Source organism: Podarcis pityusensis (genome assembly GCF_964106645.2).
Source record: "Podarcis pityusensis genome assembly, chromosome: 3".
NCBI classification, from domain to species: domain Eukaryota; kingdom Metazoa; phylum Chordata; class Lepidosauria; order Squamata; family Lacertidae; genus Podarcis; species Podarcis pityusensis.
In genome coordinates, this window is record NC_138026.1 from 20,819,650 (window position 1) to 20,840,756 (window position 21,107).

General features: G+C 43.0%; 1 protein-coding gene across 1 annotated transcript in view; it reads left to right on the forward strand.

The window, feature by feature from the left end:
- The window catches only part of KLHL29 (kelch like family member 29), a 404,977-nt gene that overhangs the window by 362,880 nt on the left and 20,990 nt on the right, over window positions 1–21,107 (forward strand). The window contains exons 10-12 of the mRNA XM_080999044.1: window positions 3,846–4,028; window positions 5,055–5,235; window positions 11,181–11,374. Of these exons, the coding sequence (XP_080855170.1) occupies window positions 3,846–4,028; window positions 5,055–5,235; window positions 11,181–11,374 (558 nt within the window). The remainder of the gene's footprint in view (window positions 1–3,845; window positions 4,029–5,054; window positions 5,236–11,180; window positions 11,375–21,107) is intronic.

Genomic DNA, 21,107 nt, shown 5'->3' on the forward strand with positions numbered 1-21,107 from the left:
ACTCCTAGATAAATGTATATAGGATTGCAGCCTCGTTTTTCAATAGGTTTTATTTCTGTGTGAATATGCGTATAATAGAATCATAGAGCTGTAGAGTTGGAGAGGACTCTGAGGGTCATCTAGTCCAATCCCCTGCAAAGCCCAACGTGGGGCTTCATCCTACAAGCCTGAGGTTAAGAGACTCATCAATGAGAGACTCAGCTATGCAGGCAGAGCATAGCCATTGTGACTAGTAGCTGCCAATAGCCCTCTCTTGCATCATTTTTTTTCAGTCATCTGTTGAATGATTTACAGTGTGAGTAGACATTCATCTGAGAGTAGACCTTCAGAGAAATGCACTGTTAGGAAGATTATGGCTCAACACTTTGCAATAGTTCCCCCTCTCAGCAAGCAACTAAAACTTGTATTTTTCAGCCAGCATTTTCAGGTACTGTTTTTTAAACCAGTTTCTGACTGCTGGTGTTTCTATAGCAATTGTTGGTTCCACACCCCCTTAACTCTGTTTTTACTGTTATTGAAAATTTATCATTTTTAATATATTATTTTAATTTCCCCCCTCTTACCTGTTTGCTGCCTTGAATATATTTTCATATAAAGGCAGGATAGAAATACTGAAAATAAATCAGTAAAAAGAGAATAGCTTCAGTTGCCGTGCCTTATTCTCTCAGGAATATGAAGACACAGCTCAGTTTTTACCACAGCAATGCTAAACTTTTCTGTGCACCTATTAAATTGGAAGATAGCACGGTAGATTTGTATGTGCAAGGAATACAGAACGCCTTTTCGAAGTTGCTTCATTCTGCCTAGCAGAATCAGAATGGCAGGAAATCATATGTCGAGCTGCATCCTTTTTAGTTTGTAGAGACACTGTTTAATCAGGGAATATATGGGAAATATGAAACACATAGGATTTTCAATAACTGCCCACTCTAAACCCTTTAGCATGGGGTTGGCTAATAGGTTTATTGGTCGAAAGTATTTTTGAAAAGTGCCTACTTAATGTTTGCAGATAAGATTATAGGTGTAATGCATGCTATTTTCAGAAGCTTGTTGATTAAAGAAAAGTAATTTTCCAGGGATAAGGGGAAAGGAGTGATTATTTTTGTAGGTCGAAGTCCAATTATGTGGAACTGTTAATGTACTTGCAAAAGGTATTTAAACCCTTTGTGAGTATTGCAGTATTTGCAATGCCCTCTTGAGGTCATTCATTACAATCACATTAGATTTGGCATAGGTGATGGGTTTTTCCTGACAATTTTTCATATATATATAACTTTACAAAGTGATTAAATGCATAGAGGATAATAGTGCATAGATGTCTTCCTACCAGAGGATGTATGGGTATCTTTTGAAAATGTTCCTGATCTCCTTATGTTCTCATAAGACAGATGCAAATATAATGCAAGAGAAATCTGCTTTTCCAGTTTCTGACATATATGGGACAAAGACTGTAAACAGTGGTTTGGGTGGGTGTGCATGCTCTTAGGTTTGGGTTAACCATTAGACCCACATAATTTTTATCACCCCACCCCCAATTGCCCAATTCAGTCAGAAGGCTGGATGACCTTTGGCCAGTCATTCTCTTGCAGCCTTATCCTCCTTGCCGGATTGTTGTCATGAGGATGCATTGAAAGGAAATCCATGTATGCTTCCATCTTGAAAACCTTGGAGGAATGACATATACCGTATTTTTTCGCCTTATAGGACGCACCCGACCATAGGACGCACCTTGTTTTAGAGGGGGAGAACAAGAAGAAAAAAAATCTCCCCCTCTCTGCTCAGCGCCCCTTCAGCGCAGCGGCAGGAGAAACGGAGCCCCTTCCATTTCTCCTCCCACTTCGCTGAAGGGGTGCTGCACAGTTCTCCCTCTCTGCTGAAGCCGGGAGAGTCTTGCTCTCCCGGCTTCAGCAAAAGGAACCCGAAGCCTTTGGAGCGCAGCGCAAGTCCCGCTGCACTTCAAAGGCTTCAGGCGGCTATCTCTGAAGCATGGAGAGTGAGAGGGGTTGGTGCACACCGACCCCTCTCGCTCTCCAGGCTTCAGCGAAAGCAACGCGAAGCCTCCGGAGCGCGGAGGGAGCGCTCCCTTTGCGCTTCGGAGGCTTTGCGTTGCTATCGCTGAAGCCAAGGAGCCTGCATTCACTCCATAGGACGCACACACATTTCTCCTTACTAGGAGGCGGGCACACAAGATGGGGGCAAGGTCAGAGCCATGCTGCGCACCAGCACAGACAATCCAGCGTTTCTAATGGTGTAGTGGTGTAACACACAGTCCCAGTGTTGCTGCTGCCTTGCCCCTCACCCTCTCAGTAATAGACTGTTGCTGAGACAGCGCCCCACTGGGCAAACCGTACCTGGCTCTGCATCAGGGGCGCCAACTTGAATACAATATGGGAGGGAGGCAGGTGAGCTCAGGAATGTTTGATTCTTACCAGGGGTGCCAGCTTGCCCTCAGGGTTGTGGGTGCACACCACCGCAATGCGGACGTGCGATGTCACACACACACACACCTGCACGTAGTGTGTATGACATCGCACGCACTATGTGCAAGTGCGTGTGACGTCACACGTCTGCGTTGCGGCGGTTGGCGGCTGTGACTCCTCTTCCTCCTCCTCTCCGCAGCCAGTGAGGCACCCTTTTCTGCAGGGAGGGGCTCAGACTCAGAGGCAGAGAGACCCTGTCTCTTGAGTCTGAGCCCATTCCCGTGGAAAAGGGTGCTTCGCTGGCTGGCTACAGAGGGTGGAGCTAAACTCCTCTCTCGGAGGCAGTACCGCTGCTACCTACTGGCTTTTCTCATTGACTTTGTGAGTGCCCAGTCCCCACAATTATATTATTGTGGGTGCCCAAGCATCCACGGCCCCCTAGAATTGCCTTCTATGATTCTTACTGTGTTTTAATTTGTTGTAAGCTGCCCAAAGTGGCTGGGGTAGCCCAGTCGCATGGGTGGCATATAAATAAATTGTTGTTGTTAACCTCTGCCCTGCATAATCAATCACATGATGTGGCACCCACCCACCCATTTGAATCAGAATTCCCCTCAACTTGGGGGGGGGAGCCCCCTCAAATATTTTATTGGGGGCCCGAAAGGACCTTGACCTTAGGAGTTGGCTGCTATGCGATCTAAGGTCACATTGGCATCTAAAGAAGTTCACTAGATCGTTTTGCATGGTTTAGATACCTGTCAGAACACTTTCCATTTATTTAGATTCAAACCTATGTATCCTGACCCAGAACCTCACTCCATAACAAGCTGGTTCACAGTTGCACCTTAAGGCACTTAAACACACTTGCCAAGCAGTGAACCCATTCAACACAGGGTTGTTATGCATAGGATTGCATTATTAGTAAATAGGAAGTAATTATTCAAATCTGCATTGGGGATGGTGAAAAATGGAACGATTGTATAGTACCTTAAAAAGATATAAAAAGAGCAAAAAGAAGAAAACAGAAAGGAAAAGACAATGCAATATTTTTCTCATTTAGGTTAGTTTGGCTTTTACTGTATTTTACGCTGGAAACTTTTCATAAAAATTTATTATTTAATAAAAAAGAACTTTTAGCCTTGAGGGTGATCTCTTATGCCGATTTACAGCACAATCCTATACATGTGTACTCAGAGGTAAATCCATTGAGTTCAGTGGGGCTTACTCCCAGGAAACAGGGTATAGGATTACAGCCTTAATATCACTGTTGTTGTTTTTTCTTTTAATGTTAGCAATAACCTATTTTTAAAAGGGGGGGTGTTTGAAATATTGTATCTATCTATCTTGCCCTTCATTGTTATGAACTGCAAGGCAAGTTACAGGCATATAAAACCGTAAATGCATCTATTTCATTTTACATCCTAGGTGTGGCTGAAGTAATAGTCCTCGTCGGAGGACGTCAAATGATCGGGATGAATCAACGCGCCTTAACAGCAGTAACGTGCTTCAACCCTCAGAGCAACAAATGGTACCCCCTGGCCAGCCTGCCCTTCTATGACAGGGAGTTTTTCAGCGTGGTGAGTGCTGGAGACAACGTCTATCTCTCAGGTGAGCAGTGGTGAGAAGGGCATTGTCTATTTGGAAGGCTGTGTGACAGGCCAAACGAGGATGAATTATGTGCCAGCTTGCTGGGAAAAGAGAGACTTCCTTTTATCACATTCCATTTCACATCAGCTCAGATTTCCTCCCCAGTGCATTCGGCACTTGTAACGTGCAAAGGATAGGCTCAACACCCCGTCAAGCATGCGAAAAGTTTCCCCTTGCTATTGCAACCGCATTGTAAAACATTGGCGGGAGCTGGATCTAAATGACAGGTTTCTGCATCTCGAATCTGTTTGACTGAGCTGTTGCATACCTGACCTACACTTACCATATTTGCTTACAAGGAGGTTTGCTCTCGTTTGTCTTTGAAATCTCTTGTTGAAAATGAACTGCAACCCTCTTCTTAGTTCCGGTGAAAATGAACAAACTCTTGTCACTGGCAGAGTTCATTAACACAGTGCTTGACACTTTCCCCTTTTTCCAAGCACCTAGACGACTGATTTGTACAATACGTTCTATAAGTAGCATAATTTTACTTGCATACACTATAGCATTGGATGTGACTCTTCAAGGAAGTTCTTGCTTATTGAACTTTGTGTCAGTATCAGGGGTGTTGAGAAGGGCCCCTCTGTACATCCTTTTTTCTAAGTGGTGTGACACTTTGCTGTTTCCAACGAGAGAGCGCCTAGCTAGCTGCTTAGTCAATTCATACCAGTTGGATGTGTAATTGAATAGACTGCAGGTTATTTATGAATGCCGCCTGGGCATATTCCCATATGCAAATGTCCTGCCTAGTCTGATATCATGACAGCCTTTAAAAATAAAAATAAAACCCTTTGGGATACATGAATAAATGACACCAATCTGCATCATCTGAACAGATGCTTGCAATTGAGGGTGATTTATTTTAATTAGTCAAGTGTCATTTGAAAGAAGATACTGCATTCCAACTGGCTTGCACTGTAATAGGCTCCAAGAGCTGTTTTCCCGCCAAGTCACTGGTTCTTTTCCCCTTCTACATACCGAGGGCAGGTGGCATGGAGTCTGGAGTCACACTCTCTGACGTCTGGTGTTACATGTCACTACTCGATAACTGGAATCTCGTTTCCCGAATGACAGTCCCGAGGTGTCGGCACAACAGCCTGGTATATGACGGGAAAATATATACCATTGGAGGCCTTGGTGTAGCAGGCAACGTTGATCACGTGGAGAGGTAAAGATGCTCCATTAATGTACCGTCCCCCGCGGCTGATTCGTAATGTTGTTGAGAAAAGTGGCATCATTTCACATTCTTTATGCAGAATTCAGTATAAATAAATGCTCACTGAACCATAACTTGGCGAAAGACCTGAAAATAAGGAGTCCCAGTTGCTAATATAAATGTAAATTTCAAAAATCCACTCTTAAGCCAAGCATTTCATCAGGCAGAGTGAGTTTAGTCATTTTGAAGAGTTTGTCATTGTCGTTATTGTTGTTGTTGTTAGTACGGCAGAGGGTTCAGACCGCTTTGCAGACATTATCCTCTTCCAAAACTTACAACATCCCTATGAGGTTTGCCTAGGAGCCAACTCCTAGGGGCCAAGGTCCCTTCACCCTCCCATAAAATATTTGAGAGGGGCCGCCACACCAAGTTGATGGGCAGTGCCATTCAAATGGTGTCCGTGTGCCATGTCATGCGATTGATTATTCAAGTTGGCACCCCTGGGGTAGGTCAGTAGTGGTAGCTTCCCTGTTCTGCTCTTGGAAAAGTGGTAAGATTGTCCAAGGCCAGGTCAGGCTGGGAGAGTTGCAGAGAACCCTATTGATTGAGCTTTGGAAGACAGTGTTTCAGTAAACGACCAGAGTGATCCGAAGACGGGCAAGACCCCTTCCAGCGGCTCTGCCCCCCATCTGCCAGAGAGCTGTCTGAAATTTCTTAAGGGCCTGTCCCTTATTCCGCATTCTGAGATTAGAACTGGGAACTTTTATACAGAGCCAGTGTGATGTTGCAATTAGAATGTCGGTCTTAATACTGAGGAGACCCAGTATGAATTTCTCACTCTGCCATGAAACTCCCTGGGTATCCTTGGGCCAGTCACTTGCACATTCAGCCTCACCTATCTCACAGGGCGGATGTAAAGATGAAAGGGGCGGGGTGTATGCTGCTTGGAGATCCTTGGAGGAATGATATGCCCACTATGCTGTACCAGCTCTCTCTTTGATGAAGATCCCTCAGTCCTGATTATATATACATATATTTCAGCATTGAAGTATGTCTCTGGCTCTATTAATATAAAATTCTAAGCTCAGTGCAAACACGTTCTGCATGCTTATCCATCAGGAAAACAGGCTTTCTCCTTCGGCAGGGATGGGCAGGTTGTTTTGATGGGGATTTCTTCAACTCTCTTGCTTTCTGTGGTGTGATTTGTGAAAAATAAGATCAGATAAAGATCTACACCTCGACTGGACTGGGGATTCCTTTGAGCTGTGATTTCTTCAGTTTATTATGCAGAACTGGACAGAAGCTCTTAAAAGGATTCATAGTGTTTCTGTGTTTTCATTATTCTCCCAACAAATATTTTGCTACCTTGATGTCTCAAAAAGAATTCTATAAACAGCTCTTGACCAGTAACACTTCAGGCAGAAGATTCTTTGAAAGGAGAGGAGAAAAGCGTACAGAAAATTGAATCGGTCAGGACAAAGGTTTAAAATGTCACTAGTCATGTGGGAAGGGAAAGACCACCTTGATACACAATACAGCTTTATTTTTCCATGACTGCTTTTCTGTAAGCTGTACTCTGAATAATGGTGAAGGTATAATATATAAACTCTAGATAATGATCGTGCAAAGGCTTTGAAACAGAAGTAAATTAAAGCATTCGCCCATAAAGCTGTTAACCTAGACAGGGAGAAATTAAGAGGAGAAGGCTAGGAAAAATTGATGTGTGTTGAGATACAATTTGGAGAGAGAAAGAGAGGTTGATAATGCACAGACCCTTTCCCACTCAGTGGGAGCTGCAGAGTAAAATTTTTAAAAGCCTTTAACAGTAAGACGGTGTAAAAAGAGAAACACAAAATGACAGAAATGAGGGGAAAGAGACTGAGGCTATTGTAGTAGTAGTAGTAGTAACAGAAATCTTTCTATTTCTTATGTTCAGGTGTGAGTGCTGTTGCTTGATACCCATGCACAAGAGAAAGGTATCAATAGGCTTGGGGAAATCCCAAGGCTTTTTTTAAATAATGACTTATTAAATTTTCAATTTTTCAATTCCAAATACCATAAACATTTTGCAAACTTTAAAATATCCAATGACTTTCCTTCTTCTCTTTCTATGGTTCATTTTACATATCCCTGCATATTTTACTGTAACCATTCAAATCAGTTTTCCACTTTTACATCCATCAAAAATTATTTACTCTGTTGAATTTATCTTAATGCTGCCAGCATTTTCAGCTGTATGCAGTTATTTTCCATATATTCAATAAATGTTCTTCTTGCTCTCTTATTCTATATGCTAAATCTGCAAGTTCTGCATATTCTGTCAAATTAAGTTGCCAATCCTCTTTAACTGGGACCTCTTTCCCTTTCCATTTTGGGGCTAACAAAGCACAGGCCACAGTTGTTGCATAGATAAATAACCTTTTCTGACACCTAGGAATTTCAATCTGGGTTACCCCCAACAAAAAGGACTCTGGTTTCTTTAGGAAAGTAGTTTTAAATACTTTTTTCAATTCGTCATTAATCATTTCCCAATAAATTTTTACCTTTTTATACATGCCCACCACATGTGGAAAAACATTCCTTCCACTTCTTCACATTTCCAATACATATCTGATTGTGTTTTATAAATCTTAACCAACCTACTTGGAGTTAAATACCATCTATGAATCATTTTCAAATAATTCTCTTTCAATGAATAACATGCTGTAAATTTCAGGTCGCTTTCCCAGAGTTTCTCCCAGGGGAATCCCAAGGTTTGCAGAAATCGAAATAATTTTATAGTGCTGGGGGAGCGGATACTGAAAAGGGAACTTCTACCCCTATGATAACATCTACAGTCTCCATCTTGGAACTGAGTTTACAATATGACCTTATGGATAACAACATCCAACCTAATTTTTGTACTTTTCAGCTTTTTGGTTTTCCTCCGTTCCTTTCCACTCCCCAGCCCCACACATCCTGCTTTCTGAAACATCTTGCCTGAGGAATAGTATTGCACACATCTATTGGGAACACTCGTGTCGATTTGCTGCCCACATGTTCCTTTAAGAGCACCTCCTAAAAAGGAGTGAGATCTTTTGCTGAAAATAAACCTGACGTTGCCCTTGAAGGTGCCTAAGTATATAACCGAAGAATGTTAGGTCCAAACCAGGATTAAAGAAAGCTGGACTTTGGTGATATGTGATGAGAGATAGGATGCTTGGAAAATTTCGATACCAATGGGATACATTGGGGGGGAGGAGACACAGGCTGCTTCACATCTGACTGGTACTGTCATCTGCAGTGAAAATAGGTTTTCATTATCAATACTGTAATATCAAGAAAGTTTTAATTCAGGGGTCAGGGACACTTTAGATTTCTTATTGTATGAATTCAGGCAAGTAGGCCATGTGTACATTACATTTGTATCCCACCTTTCCTACAAGAAACTTAATATTGTATAAGGTAAAGGGGTAAAGGGACCCCTGACCATTAGGTCTAGTTGTGGCTGACTCTGGGGTTGCGGCGCTCATCTCGCTTTATTGGCCGAGGGAGCCAGCGTACAGCTTCCGGGTCATGTGGCCAACATGACTAAGCCGCTTCCGGCAAACCAGAGCAGCGCACGGAAATGCCGTTTACCTTCCTGCCGGAGCGGTACCTATTAATGTACTTGCACTTTGACATGCTTTCGGACTGCTAGGTTGGCAGGAGCAGGGACCGAGCAACGGGAGCTCACCCTGCTGCAGGGATTCGAACCGCTGACCTTCTGATCGGCAAGTCCTAGGCTCTGTGGTTTAACCCACAGCGCCACCCGTGTCCCTGATATATATGCGGTCAAAGTATATCTCCCCTCCAGACACTGGATAGAGCCATCCCTCGTTAATTTTTACTGTGTAACTGCAGCAAGTGCCACCAGTTCTGTTCTATGTGTCATGTTTCTCAGTGTGCAATTTCTGGCCTGCAAGGGGCACTCTACATGGCTGCTTTGCTGTGTTAGTTGCAAGGTACAATTTAGCTTCCAATGTGTCCAGTGGGTGTTTCAGCTCTGAGCCCTGTGGCATAAGCAGCTGCCATCTGAGCTGTCTGAGGCACAGAAGAGAGGCATAGAATCAGAGAACGGTAGAGTTGAAAGGAATCTCAACATGCAGTCTCCCATCCAATCTGGAAGGCCCTGTTCTTGGAAGTAAACAGTGTAAGATGCAACCTGGTCTGAAAACATGCTACATGCCTAGTCCAAGGTTTGCTTGCTTGCTTGCATTACCTGCAAAGGAATTCTACAAGACAAAATTTTAGAATGAGTTGAAAACCTTCCAGTAAGTGTATTTCACAAGTTCCTTCTTGTACTTCCCTTCTCTTGTTTAATTACAATTGGATATTCATGCTATTCTATTCTTAACTGCATTTGAAATTAAGATGATGCAAATGTATTTACTACAGTTTAGAATATCAATAAGTTATTTCCTGCCTCTGGACTCCACCCCCCATCCTTTCCTTTTTTACTCCGGGAGGTTTAGGTACCATCATGGGTGGCGCTGTGGGTTAAACCACAGAACCTAGGACTTGCCGATCAGAAGGTCGGTGGTTCGAATCCCCGCGACGGCGTGAGCTCCCGTTGCTCGGTCCCTGCTCCTGCCAACCTAGCAGTTCAAAAGCACGTCAAAGTGCAAGTAGATAAATAGGTACCGCTCCGGCGGGAAGGTAAACAGCATTTCCGTGCGCTGCTCTGGTTCGCCAGAAGCGGCTTAGTCATGCTGGCCACATGACCCAGAAGCTGTACGCCGGCTCCCTCGGCCAGTAAAGCGAGATGAGCGCCACAACCCCAGAGTCGGCCACGACTGGACCTAATGGTCAGGGGTCCCTTTACCTTTACCTAAAATAAATAAAGTATTTATTAACAATAAAGAAATCCATTACAAAAATAATCCTGAGTCAGGAAACATGAGTCCAAACAATTTTAATGTTCGTTAGCTGCTATTTCTCAGTAACATTGGAGGTGTGTGCAAGTGTGTGTGAGAGAGAAGCGGTTTGGGGAGAGAGAGTCGTAATTTATTTTTGTAATCTACCGCTCTAGCTATTATGTTCACGAATCTGCTATTTAACTAGATGTGCTGCCATTCCATGGAAATATTGATGCCTAACAACCATATCATTTTTTACTGTCTCCCAAGCTCATTTTGCAGGAGTTATTTGGATCACTGCCATGTTAGCTTAAAAAATAGGTGTCTGCACTGGTGACATTGTCTAAAATGAATCTTCATCCATGGTTTATTAACTGTACATCTTTATGGTCAATGGCTTAATTAAATCTGATACCAATGACCTTAGAACTAATTTAGCGCTCTAACGCATATTCTTATCTTCGGAGCTACATGGGGAAATGGATGCAGCGGCAAAATCTTATTCCTGCTGCACATTTCCCATCAACATCTGCAGCAACCTGCAGTGAAGTGTGGTAGCTTTGTCCACACGGTGAAAATTAAACAGAGGCAACTTGTGCATCCCCAGCATGCACATTAAATAGCTAGTTTACCGGGGCAGAGAGAGCGAAGCGATCATGTTGCATTATGTCTGAAAATCAGATGATCTTCAAGCTAAACAGTTGTCAGTGCATTTAACACTTGCCTGTCTCCAGTTGCCATTGAATATCGCTGAACTGATTTGCAAGAATAATCTCACTCTGTTCTAATTAGCAGAAATTAATTGGTAGAAGTCACCTTAATAGAAGGTATCCTGGATTTATTTATTTTTTAAAATCCTGGGATATAATGAGATACGGGTCATACATAGTTAATAGGTTTGGATTATTTTCCCACTCTCCTTGCTTCCTTGGACACTGTCTGCAATGAGAATATAGAACTTCTGTCCATCGCCGTGGGTTTAGAGCCAAGACGTATTTGCAAAGCTGTTTTCCTGCCTAGCCGTTGGCAAGTGCCAATCACCGTAGCATCTAGGCTGATTCATATGTCTTTCTGTTCTAGGTACGATACTATCACCAATCAATGGGAGACAGTCGCTCCGTTGCCAAAGGCTGTGCATTCTGCAGCTGCCACCGTTTGCGGTGGGAAGATCTATGTGTTTGGCGGAGTAAATGAGGCTGGCCGTGCCGCTGGAGTCCTTCAGTCATACGTCCCTCAGACTAATACATGGAGTTTTATAGAGTCACCCATGATAGGTAAACGGAACAGATTTCAATTTATAACTGGGGGTGGGAGGGAGAAAGCAGTAAGTACCGTGATACTGAATTGCTAGCGACAAAAGAACTCTACTGGGTAAGACCAAAGACCCATCTTGTCCATCATCCTGTTTTTGCAGCAGCCCATTGGATGCCTGTCCAGTAGCAGGAACTGAGCACAGCTCTCCCCAACCATGATTTCCTCCAACTCACATTCAGAGACGCGCTGCCTCCAGTATTGGAGGGTATCGTGCAGCCATTATGACTAGTAGCCATTGACCACCTTACATGCCTAAACTGCCATGCAAGTTGGTGGCCACCATTATGGAATGAATTCCATAGTTTAGCTAAGCACAATTAAAAATCCTTTGATTTGTCTAGAATCTCCCAACATCCAGAATTGTTCATTGCATGATTCTGGGTTCTAGTATTATGAGAGTGAGAGAAAAACTCCTTCCCCTTCTCTTTTCTTCATACCATGCATAATTGTAATGTCTCTTCTTTTTCCCTAAACTACAATGCACCAAATGTTGTGACCTTTCTTCAAAGAGGAGTTGCTCCAGGCCCATGATCAGTTTGGTTGCCCTTTTCTGCCCATCTTCCAACTCCACAATATCCCTATTGAGATGTGCTGACTAGAACCATTCCCAGTGTTCGAAGAGTGTTCGCACCAGGGGACTTTTATAGTGGCATTATGACCTTGGTGGCGTTATTGTCAATCCCTGTCGATGGATTTTTTTCACAGCAGCTGCACACGGGGTCAACATTTCACAAAGGGTGTCTTCGAAGGTTAATGTGATTACAGAAAGCAATGATGGAAACAATTTTATTTTTTGTAAGGTTATCAATCAGGATTATCAATCAGTCTAACAAATTTGTGTATATGCAAGCAGTGGAGGTCCATGGTATTAGCAGTACATATTATCCCAAACTGCAGTTCAGTTAGTGCAATTGGTAGCTCTGCTAGTTACTCTCTGAAGTTTATTTGTTCCTAGTAGGAGAGATGAAGAAAGCGAACTCAAGTACAGTGGTACCTCGGGTTACATACACTTCAGGTTACATGCGCTTCAGGTTACAGACTCCGCTAACCCAGAAATATTACCTCAGGTTAAGAACTTTGCTTCAGGATGAGAACAAAAATTGTGCTCCAGCGGCGCGGCGGCAGTGGGCGGCCCCATTAGCTAGAGTGGTGCTTCAGGTTAAGAACAGTTTCAGGTTAAGAATGGACCTCCGGAATGAATTAAGTACTTAACCCGAGGTACCACTGTACGAATATAATATGATTATAACACAAGGTGTTTCCTGAGCTTGTGCAGGTGTTACTTCTCTTTCCATCCACTCAGACCTTTAGGCACAGTAATACTGGAAAATCACATGCTTCCCTTGTTTGAACGCAAGAGCTTCTATATTCTGTTGTATGTAGAACCCATTAAAATGCAAGGGTTCTATATACAACAGAATCTAGAAGCTCTTGCGTTCAAACAAGGATAGTATGTGATATTATGCTTCCGTACATAATAATGTTGCTTTCCCCCCACATTACAATTATGGGAAATACCACATAACAGTTGCTTTCTGCCCCCACCCTCCAATGGCTGTGTGAATCAGTCCTCAGAAAAGTTCCAAAGCGTTAAATGGAAGTCCTGAAACTTGTGAACTGAAATAAGCCGTGTCCTTATGTTAACTCTTGTCATCCTTTCTTCGGATGCTGTGGAAGAAGCAATTTGGCGCTTGTTTGTAGCATCGATTTGCGGGTGTAACATTGCCCTTTCTTGTTCCCCGGCTGCTCTTGTTGTTCAGCCTAACGTGACATGACCGGCATATGATGTGGTATGAAACACCCAGCAGGAGGACGTTATCCACTGGCAGTCATGTTTATGTATTACAGCAGTGCAAACAAACCCATTTCCTGGCTCTTTCTGTCGCATGCATACAGTGCCACTGTTCATATAATCCACTGAGTGACATTATGAGGTTTTCGTGTGCTCTGAGCAGACCGGAAAACTGAATGCATTATGCAAAAAAAGGGGGGGATGTTCTTATTCCTTACCAAAATAATAGAAGAGCTGCAGAAATCGGCAGCTCATTCCCTAGACTCGTTATAGTGTCTAGCAGTTGTCAGCCCATACAGGCTTGGGGGGGAAAAATACTCTCCAACTGTCCCAAAGTACACTGCAAATTTGCAAATAAATAGCTTTATGCCCTAACAAAAATATGTCAGAACTACAGATAATGAAAGGATATTTATGCTTCCTTGGAATAAAAGTAGCTAATTAGCTAATGTCGGTACAATACTTGGAAGGAGAAAACATTTCAGTGCTGTTGTTGTTTTGCCCAAAGATAAATAAATGTAAGTTGATTTGCATTTAAAAACGACAACAGGTGGAATACATAGTTTCAATGATCGTCTTCAGAAATTGATCGTCTTCAGAAATTGTAAGGGCAAGGATGACAAACCTCCCACTAGAAATGTGATCGTTGCAATAAAAAAGGGATCCTAAAGCTATTAGATTATTGGGGAAGGGGTGCTGAAGTAAAATACAGTGCAATGATACTTTCGTTTTGTTCACAAAGCTTCTGCACCAGTTCTGAATGTTTCTTGGAGTTGGCCAAGAGGTAGAAATCCCATTCCCACTGCTGTGGTTATTTTGACCGAAAGACACCTGGTATTTTTGGCAGACATTTTGCTTTCCATAGGTTTATATCTTAGAGACATTATGGCATTCTATAGGAGTTCTATGAGCTCTGCTTCCTCTTTTTTCCTTAAATGTGTGTGTACCCAATTCCTGGGCTAGAATATTAAATTCACCTGAGCTAATGCTCTTTTTTTTTTTTTGTATGTAGTGAAGTCTGTTGACTTACTGTTTTCACGTAGTATGGAGTCTGCCCGAGATGTTTTCCCCAAAGGGTGACCTAGTAATCTCATTCTTTCAGCATGTCTCCAACTCACAGTTGCTTAGCTTCCTCTTAGAATTTTTCTGAGAATACGGTGAGTTACAGTTTGGAGACAGGCTGAAACACAGCAAGACTGAACTTCATCATGAGAGCCAGTGGGTGGGATTCAGTTAAGCTGCCGAATGTGCAGAATGAGTTCTGCTTTGTGCAACAGGACTTTCCTTCTTTTCTCCCTGCTGCGCACAACTCCTTATTCTACCCTTGAGGGTTCAGGGACCCCAAAGAACAGATTTGAAGGAGGATGGAAGTCACATTGTGCAAGCAGACCTCATTCCTAACACATACCCTACTTAACACTATGTTGAATTCCGCTCAATATGCACATTGATAATGCTTTAGACATAAACCAAATGCATGTTTTTTCAGCCTGGGCTTTGCGATCATAAATGGTTGCCTGGGAAGTTCAGTGAATTGTTGTTATTGTGCATTATGTATTTTTTGTGTGGTTTTAGGCATGAAATTTAAAATGTGTTTAATTATTGTAAGGGACGCGGGTGGCGCTGTGGGTTAAACCACAGAGCCTAGGACTTGCTGATCACAAGGTCGGTGGTTTGAATCCCCGCAACAGGGTGAGCTCCTGTTGCTCAGTCCCTGCTCCTGCCAACCTAGCAGTTCAAAAGCACGTCAAAGTGCAAGTAGATAAATAGGTACCGCTCTGGCGGGAAGGTAAACGGCATTTCCGTGAGCTGCTCTGGTTCGCCAGAAGCGGCTTAGTCCTGCTGGCCACATGACCTGGAAGCTGTACGCCGGCTCCCTTGGCCAATAAAGCAAGATGAGTGCCGCAACCCCAGAGTCGTCTGCGACTGGACCTAATGCTCAGCGGTCCCTTTGCCTTAACCTTTAATTATTGTAAGGTTTGTATTTATTATATTGTACAACAGTCTGGGCTCCCATTGGAAAGAACAGGGGGATAAACAAAAATAAGAACAATAGTCACAGTAATCATAATAATCATAGTATTTTAGACCACTGAGTTTTTATGGGGAGACCAGTGTCAAAGTTTTCCCTTAATCTCAAAGGCCACTGGATGACCTTGGGCTAGGAACTTTTTCCACTTAACCAGACCTACACAACATAGTTTTGAGAATCAAAAGGATAAAAACCGCAACTGAGAAAAATATTGATTGATCCTGCATTGCACTTGGAGAAACTAAAATGTTTAAAGATGCTTCATATGGCAACGTTTGAGAACTCTTGCCCTAAAAGGTCGCTCTGTTGGATGAATCAGCAGTGGTTGTATGAAAACACTGAGTGAGATCTTGGCCTAACCAGCAATCCAGAGCATGGAAAAGGTACATATATCTACACTTTGAGATATAGACGCCATTCTCTTTAACTGAGAACTATAATGAGTTGGCATGCCAGCAAGTGAGATTTTCTTCAGAACCAGCAATAAGTTTGTAATTTATTCTCTTTCTAATCAGTAATCCTAAAACATGTTGCAGCAGTGTGCCAGAAAGTTTGAAACGCCTACAGAGCTCATATTCCACAAAAGTAGTTATCAGTTTAGAATAAAAAGGTAAAGGTAAAGGGACCCCTGACCATTAGGTCCAGTCATGGCCGACTCTGGGGTTGCGACGCTCATCTCGCTTTATTGGCCGAGGGAGCCGGCATACAGCTTCCAGGTCCTGTGGCCAGCATGACTAAGCCGCTTCTGGCGAACCAGAGCAGCGCAAGGAAATGCCGTTTACCTTCCCGCCAGAGCGGTATCTATTTATCTACTTGCACTTTGACATGCTTTTAAACTGCTAGGTTGGCAGGAGCTGGGACCGAGCAATGGGAGCTCACCCTGTCACGGGGATTCGTACCGCCGACCTTCTGATCGGCAAGTCCTACGCTCTGTGGTTTAACCCACAGCGCCACCCGCATTCCAGTTTAAAACAGGCTATGATAAACATAGACATGGAAATGCACTGTCTTTTAGAGAATTAATGGTGTCAGCAGCTACTGATGATGCTATCAGTTTCACTGGGCATTTACTTTAAGCTTTTATAGCAGAAACATAATTTAATTCCCTAGCTTTATATTTATTTACTTTTCTGAATGGTTCTTTCTTTCCTTCTGTTTTTTTAAAAAGTCTTATCTTAAGTAGAAAAGGAATGCTAGAACAAAATCTATGACATATATTTAACATGCTTTGCATGTATACAGTAAAATTCAAATAAAACCCACATAATAAAAATTATAAAACACGGAACCAAAAACTAATAAATCAAGACTTTTAAAAGAGCACAACCAAAATCCACACAGATGTTGGCCATTGTCAGGGGTCCTTAAAAAGGGAGGGCCACAGTTGGGGTGGCATATACTGTATCATTGATACTAATAGAGCTCTCAGTTCTCTATTATTTTTATAGCTGAAACAGCACCATCCTCACATGGGCAGAGGTTTTTTTAAGCAGAGGTTGGATGGGCATCTGTCATGGATGCTATAGCCAAGATTCCTGCATTGCAGAGGGTTGGGCTAGATGACCCTTAGGGTCCCTTCCAATTCTATGAAGCCCAAGGATTGCAGAAGTACAAAAAAAATCTTGAAGAAATAACTTTGCCAATCGGTTGTGCGTAGTCTCTCCTGTAGATCTCAATGAGGGGAGACAGAATTCTTCAGTTTTTACGGTCCCAAACTATACAGTGGTACCTCAGGTTAAGTACTTAATTCGTTCCGGAGGTCCGTACTTAACCTGAAACTGTTCTTAACCTGAAGCACCACTTTAGCTAATGGGGCCTCCTGCTGCCGCTGCGCCGCCGGAGCACGATTTCTGTTCTCATCCTGAAGCAAAGTTCTTAACCTGAAGCACTATTTCTGGGTTAGCGGAGTCTGTAACCTGAAGCATATGTAACCTGAAGCATATGTAACCGAGGTACCACTGTATAAGGTTTTCTAAGTACAGTGGTACCTCAGGTTACAGGCGCTTCAGGCCCCGTTAGCTAAAGTGGTACCTCAGTTTAAGAACAGTTTCAGGTTAAGAATGGACCTCCAGACTATTTTACCAGCACAGGCAACCAAAGCAGTCAATAAACCACACTGCTTATGAATCCTATGCACCCCAAGCTACATCATTTTGTACTGTGTGCAGCCCCACATTGAAATAAGTGGTGGTTTGGGTTTGCTCCTGGTCTTCAGGAATGAGAGCAGTTGGCAAAAGACATGCTTAAGCAGAAGACTGGTGTAATGTAAAAGGTGAGCTCACACTGAGAGGAGCGTATTATTGAAAATAAAACACTAGTCCTCATTTCCTGACACCTAAAGCTCCACTCCAGGAAACGTGGCCCTTGTCAGAGCTCCCACTAGTATAGCACTTAAATAACATGAAATTGTGCAGTAGCATTTCTTGATCCCAGTCTGTTGTGTGGCACTTCAGTAATTACAGCTAAGGAATGCATTAACGGGTGGCTGGCATTCTAGTCTGTAATTCCAGCTTGCCTCTCAGGGGGATCTTTAGGTATTAAGGGTTGCTGGATCTTACTCTCAACTTTTAAAAAAGGGCAGAGAAGCTGCTAGCCTAAGACATTTGCATTTAGGTCTGATGGTACACTTGGCATTATTTATTTCTTTGATCCCATGGTGGATATTGATGTGTGTTAGAATATGCTGAGAGCTGTGTAAATAGCAGCTTAGATTCCACTGAGAGCTCCAATACCAGGTTTCCTGCGTTTTCCATTACCACTTCATATGAGAGAATTATCTGGCTATTTCTGTGCATGCTCACTATAAATATTCTGTGATGGCAATATAAGCACACTGAACACTCATTGCAACATCTGTCCTGTCCTCTAACTCCTACCCCTAAGCCTTCTTATCAACAGTGCAATAGCCCTTGCACAATATTGTGGGCTCATTTGCAATAAACGTTGGAGCCATCATTTGAGCAAGTGCATATGGGAAACTTGCATCAACATGCATTATAATTCTGCCATAGACAGTCTTCAAATCAGGATCTTAAAAAGGAATATTGATTCTTAGTGATGGGATTGTATCTTCGAAAACGATACCCTGATGCAACTTTTCCATGTAGTTTAATGAAACATTCCCATGAAAGCAGGATGTGCTGCTAGAATTAGATCAGTGGCCCTTGCAACAAAATGTTGTAGTGCAGAATTGCTTCATGTTGAAGATTCCAGCAGCTCTGTTCTGTTTCCCTTCCTCCAGTTTCCTGTTCTTCCCACCTACAGTCAGCCAACATTCAATGCTCAGTGAGCATTTTCAATCCCCTTTGAGGTGCTTTTGAGGGGGCTCTGCTTCCAAGATGTTTCCCCCAAATATTTTATTGTTGTTCTGTAAGCCTTAAAGTTCCCCATCCCTCTGATATGTCCCTCGTGTTCGTGGATGCTGCAGTTTGGGCTGCATAAGGGTTAGCACTTGGCAAACTGAGGTTGTGTGTTAGCATATACCTGGGATGGGAACCTATGGCCCTCTCAATGTTGCTAGGCGACAACTCCCATCATTCCTGACCTTTGGCCATGGTGGCTGCTGCTGCTGGGAGTCTGGCATTATCCAAAAGGCTAGGGGTTCCGCATCCCTGGTATGCATGATGATAGACACAACAAAATTGCTATGATCTCCCCAACTCCCATTACCCTTCGCTTTCTGTATCACAGGTGGGGAACAACTTTCATCGGGTGGGTCTGATTAAAAAGCGGCCTGTTCTCTGTGGGCTGTCATCATACGATCAGAACTCCTGATCCCTATGGAAAGCAGTGGGGCTTGCATTTGACGCTGGATTTAGGCACTCATGCTCTCCTGATTTCTCATTGGCAGCTGGGGCTTTACCTGTGCTGTCCATGATGTGGACATGGTGGCACAAAAACATCAGACCACATTAAGACCGCATCCAAGGCCTAATTTGACCCATGGACCCGTCCTTTGCCATCCTGTTCTGTACTATTGGCCCTAGTTGGGTGGAGGCAGGTACACTCTGTTCATTATACAACAATACCAGGGAGTGTAGAAATACAGTTTCACACACAAAAGTGAGGGGTTCAGATGGTTAGGGTGTGTAATAAAAATTGTTCTGCACTTCCTCTTGGCTTTCAGTTCAGCAAATCATGCACTATCCCTGCCTTGAGAGTTTTCCCCATACTTCAGAAACATGAATTCGTTCAACCCTAAATTTATCTGCTCTTCTAGCTACTCTTCTACTTTCCACTGTGAGGGATGAATTTCACCTGAGTGATAATCACCATCTTTGTAACTATCTTTGCCTTTCCAGTTCAACAGCAGTGATTCGTTATTATGTTATGCACAGAGTATTTTTTGAAAAAGAAGGAAGGTGCAGTTTGTGTTTTGGTAGCTCCTGCCTTACTCCTACCAAATGCATGATAATGCAGATAAGAGAAATGGGCAGTGCTAAAATTCCGTGCAGAAAGGGGAGATCCAGAAACTGAGAGGTTTATTTTGTACCTCTTTAAAAGGTAGTAATTTCTTGGGATCACCTATGCTGCCACCGCCACTCCTGGCCTGGACAGTGGTTTGTTGCTGAGCGATATGTTAAAAGTGAGTATGTAACTTAATCAAAGGAAGCGGATGCCATCAGAAAATTGCTAGCATTGTCCTGTTTCGTGTTCCACATTTTAAAGAAAGGCTGGTTCCTTGAATTTTACCTTTTAGCATTCATGCTTTCAAAAAAAATCCCATTTCCTTGTGGTGTTCTCTTCTAAGGCTTCTCTTCCTTATTTTGTTGTGTTTCTCTGGAAGCCCCTTGACTGACTTGTGTATAATTCTTGGGGGGGGGGCAGTCGATATGTTCAGTAAACAAAGTATTCCAGATGGGATTTACAATAATAGACTTCCGCATTAAAATACGCACAAATAACATTATGAATGCTAGTAATATGGAGGGCTTACGTTGCTGATGCTTTTTTGTTTTAAGCCTCTGGGTCATTTTCTATTCCCTTAAATTGCAGAAAACCAGACAGCACACTCGCTCTTCAAATGGGAGAGGAAGGTGGAAGTGAATAAACAGCTCCCCTTCTTATGTGTGCAGATAGCATTGACTCCTTGTACTCCACTGGTCTGATTGTTTGCTTCTCCTGCTTCCATTCCAGGGGGGTGGTTTGCTATGCACTGGAATGGCCCACCCGTTTCTCTGATGCTGGGTGCTCCCTTTGCAAGAGGCTTCTAGCTGGTGTCTCCGAGTCTTGGCTTCAGTGAGCAGCCAGAGCTCTTGCCAGCTGCCTGAAATCCTAGAAGCACTTACTAATTATCCTATTTGCAGTTCATTCCTCTCTTAGCTATGCTAGGAATTGGGCTGCCGTCCCACAGTTAGTAGCCAGGGTCATCTTACCCCCATTACTGTCGGTTGTTTGGCTAGGGTTGTCTTACGATTCCGTCCGGCCTCCAGGCAGATATAGAGTCACTTTTCTGCATTTCCTCTTTATTATAGGTTTCTTTCATATAAATATAATACTTGGGTGTCGTGGAACTCCCTAACTGTTGACATCAGGCAGGTGCCTACACAACACTGCTCAGCACCTGCTAAAAACATTTTTGTTTTGACAAGCCTGTCTGATATGTAGAACGCTAGCATGTGCTTTAATCTTTTCTCCTCTTTTTTGAGCTCACAGTTGATTTTAATTTTTTTTAATGTTTCGAACAGTTGGTTTTTAACTGCTTTTGCTGATAATCTCATTGTTAATGTTCTTTTTTCTAAACCGCTTTGACGTTTTGCTTTGTTTTTGCTTTGGGTTAGCAGAGTCTGGAACTCCCATTGCTCGGTCCCTGCTCCTGCCAACCTAGCAGTTCGAAAGCATGTCAAAGTGCAAGTAGATAAATAGGTAC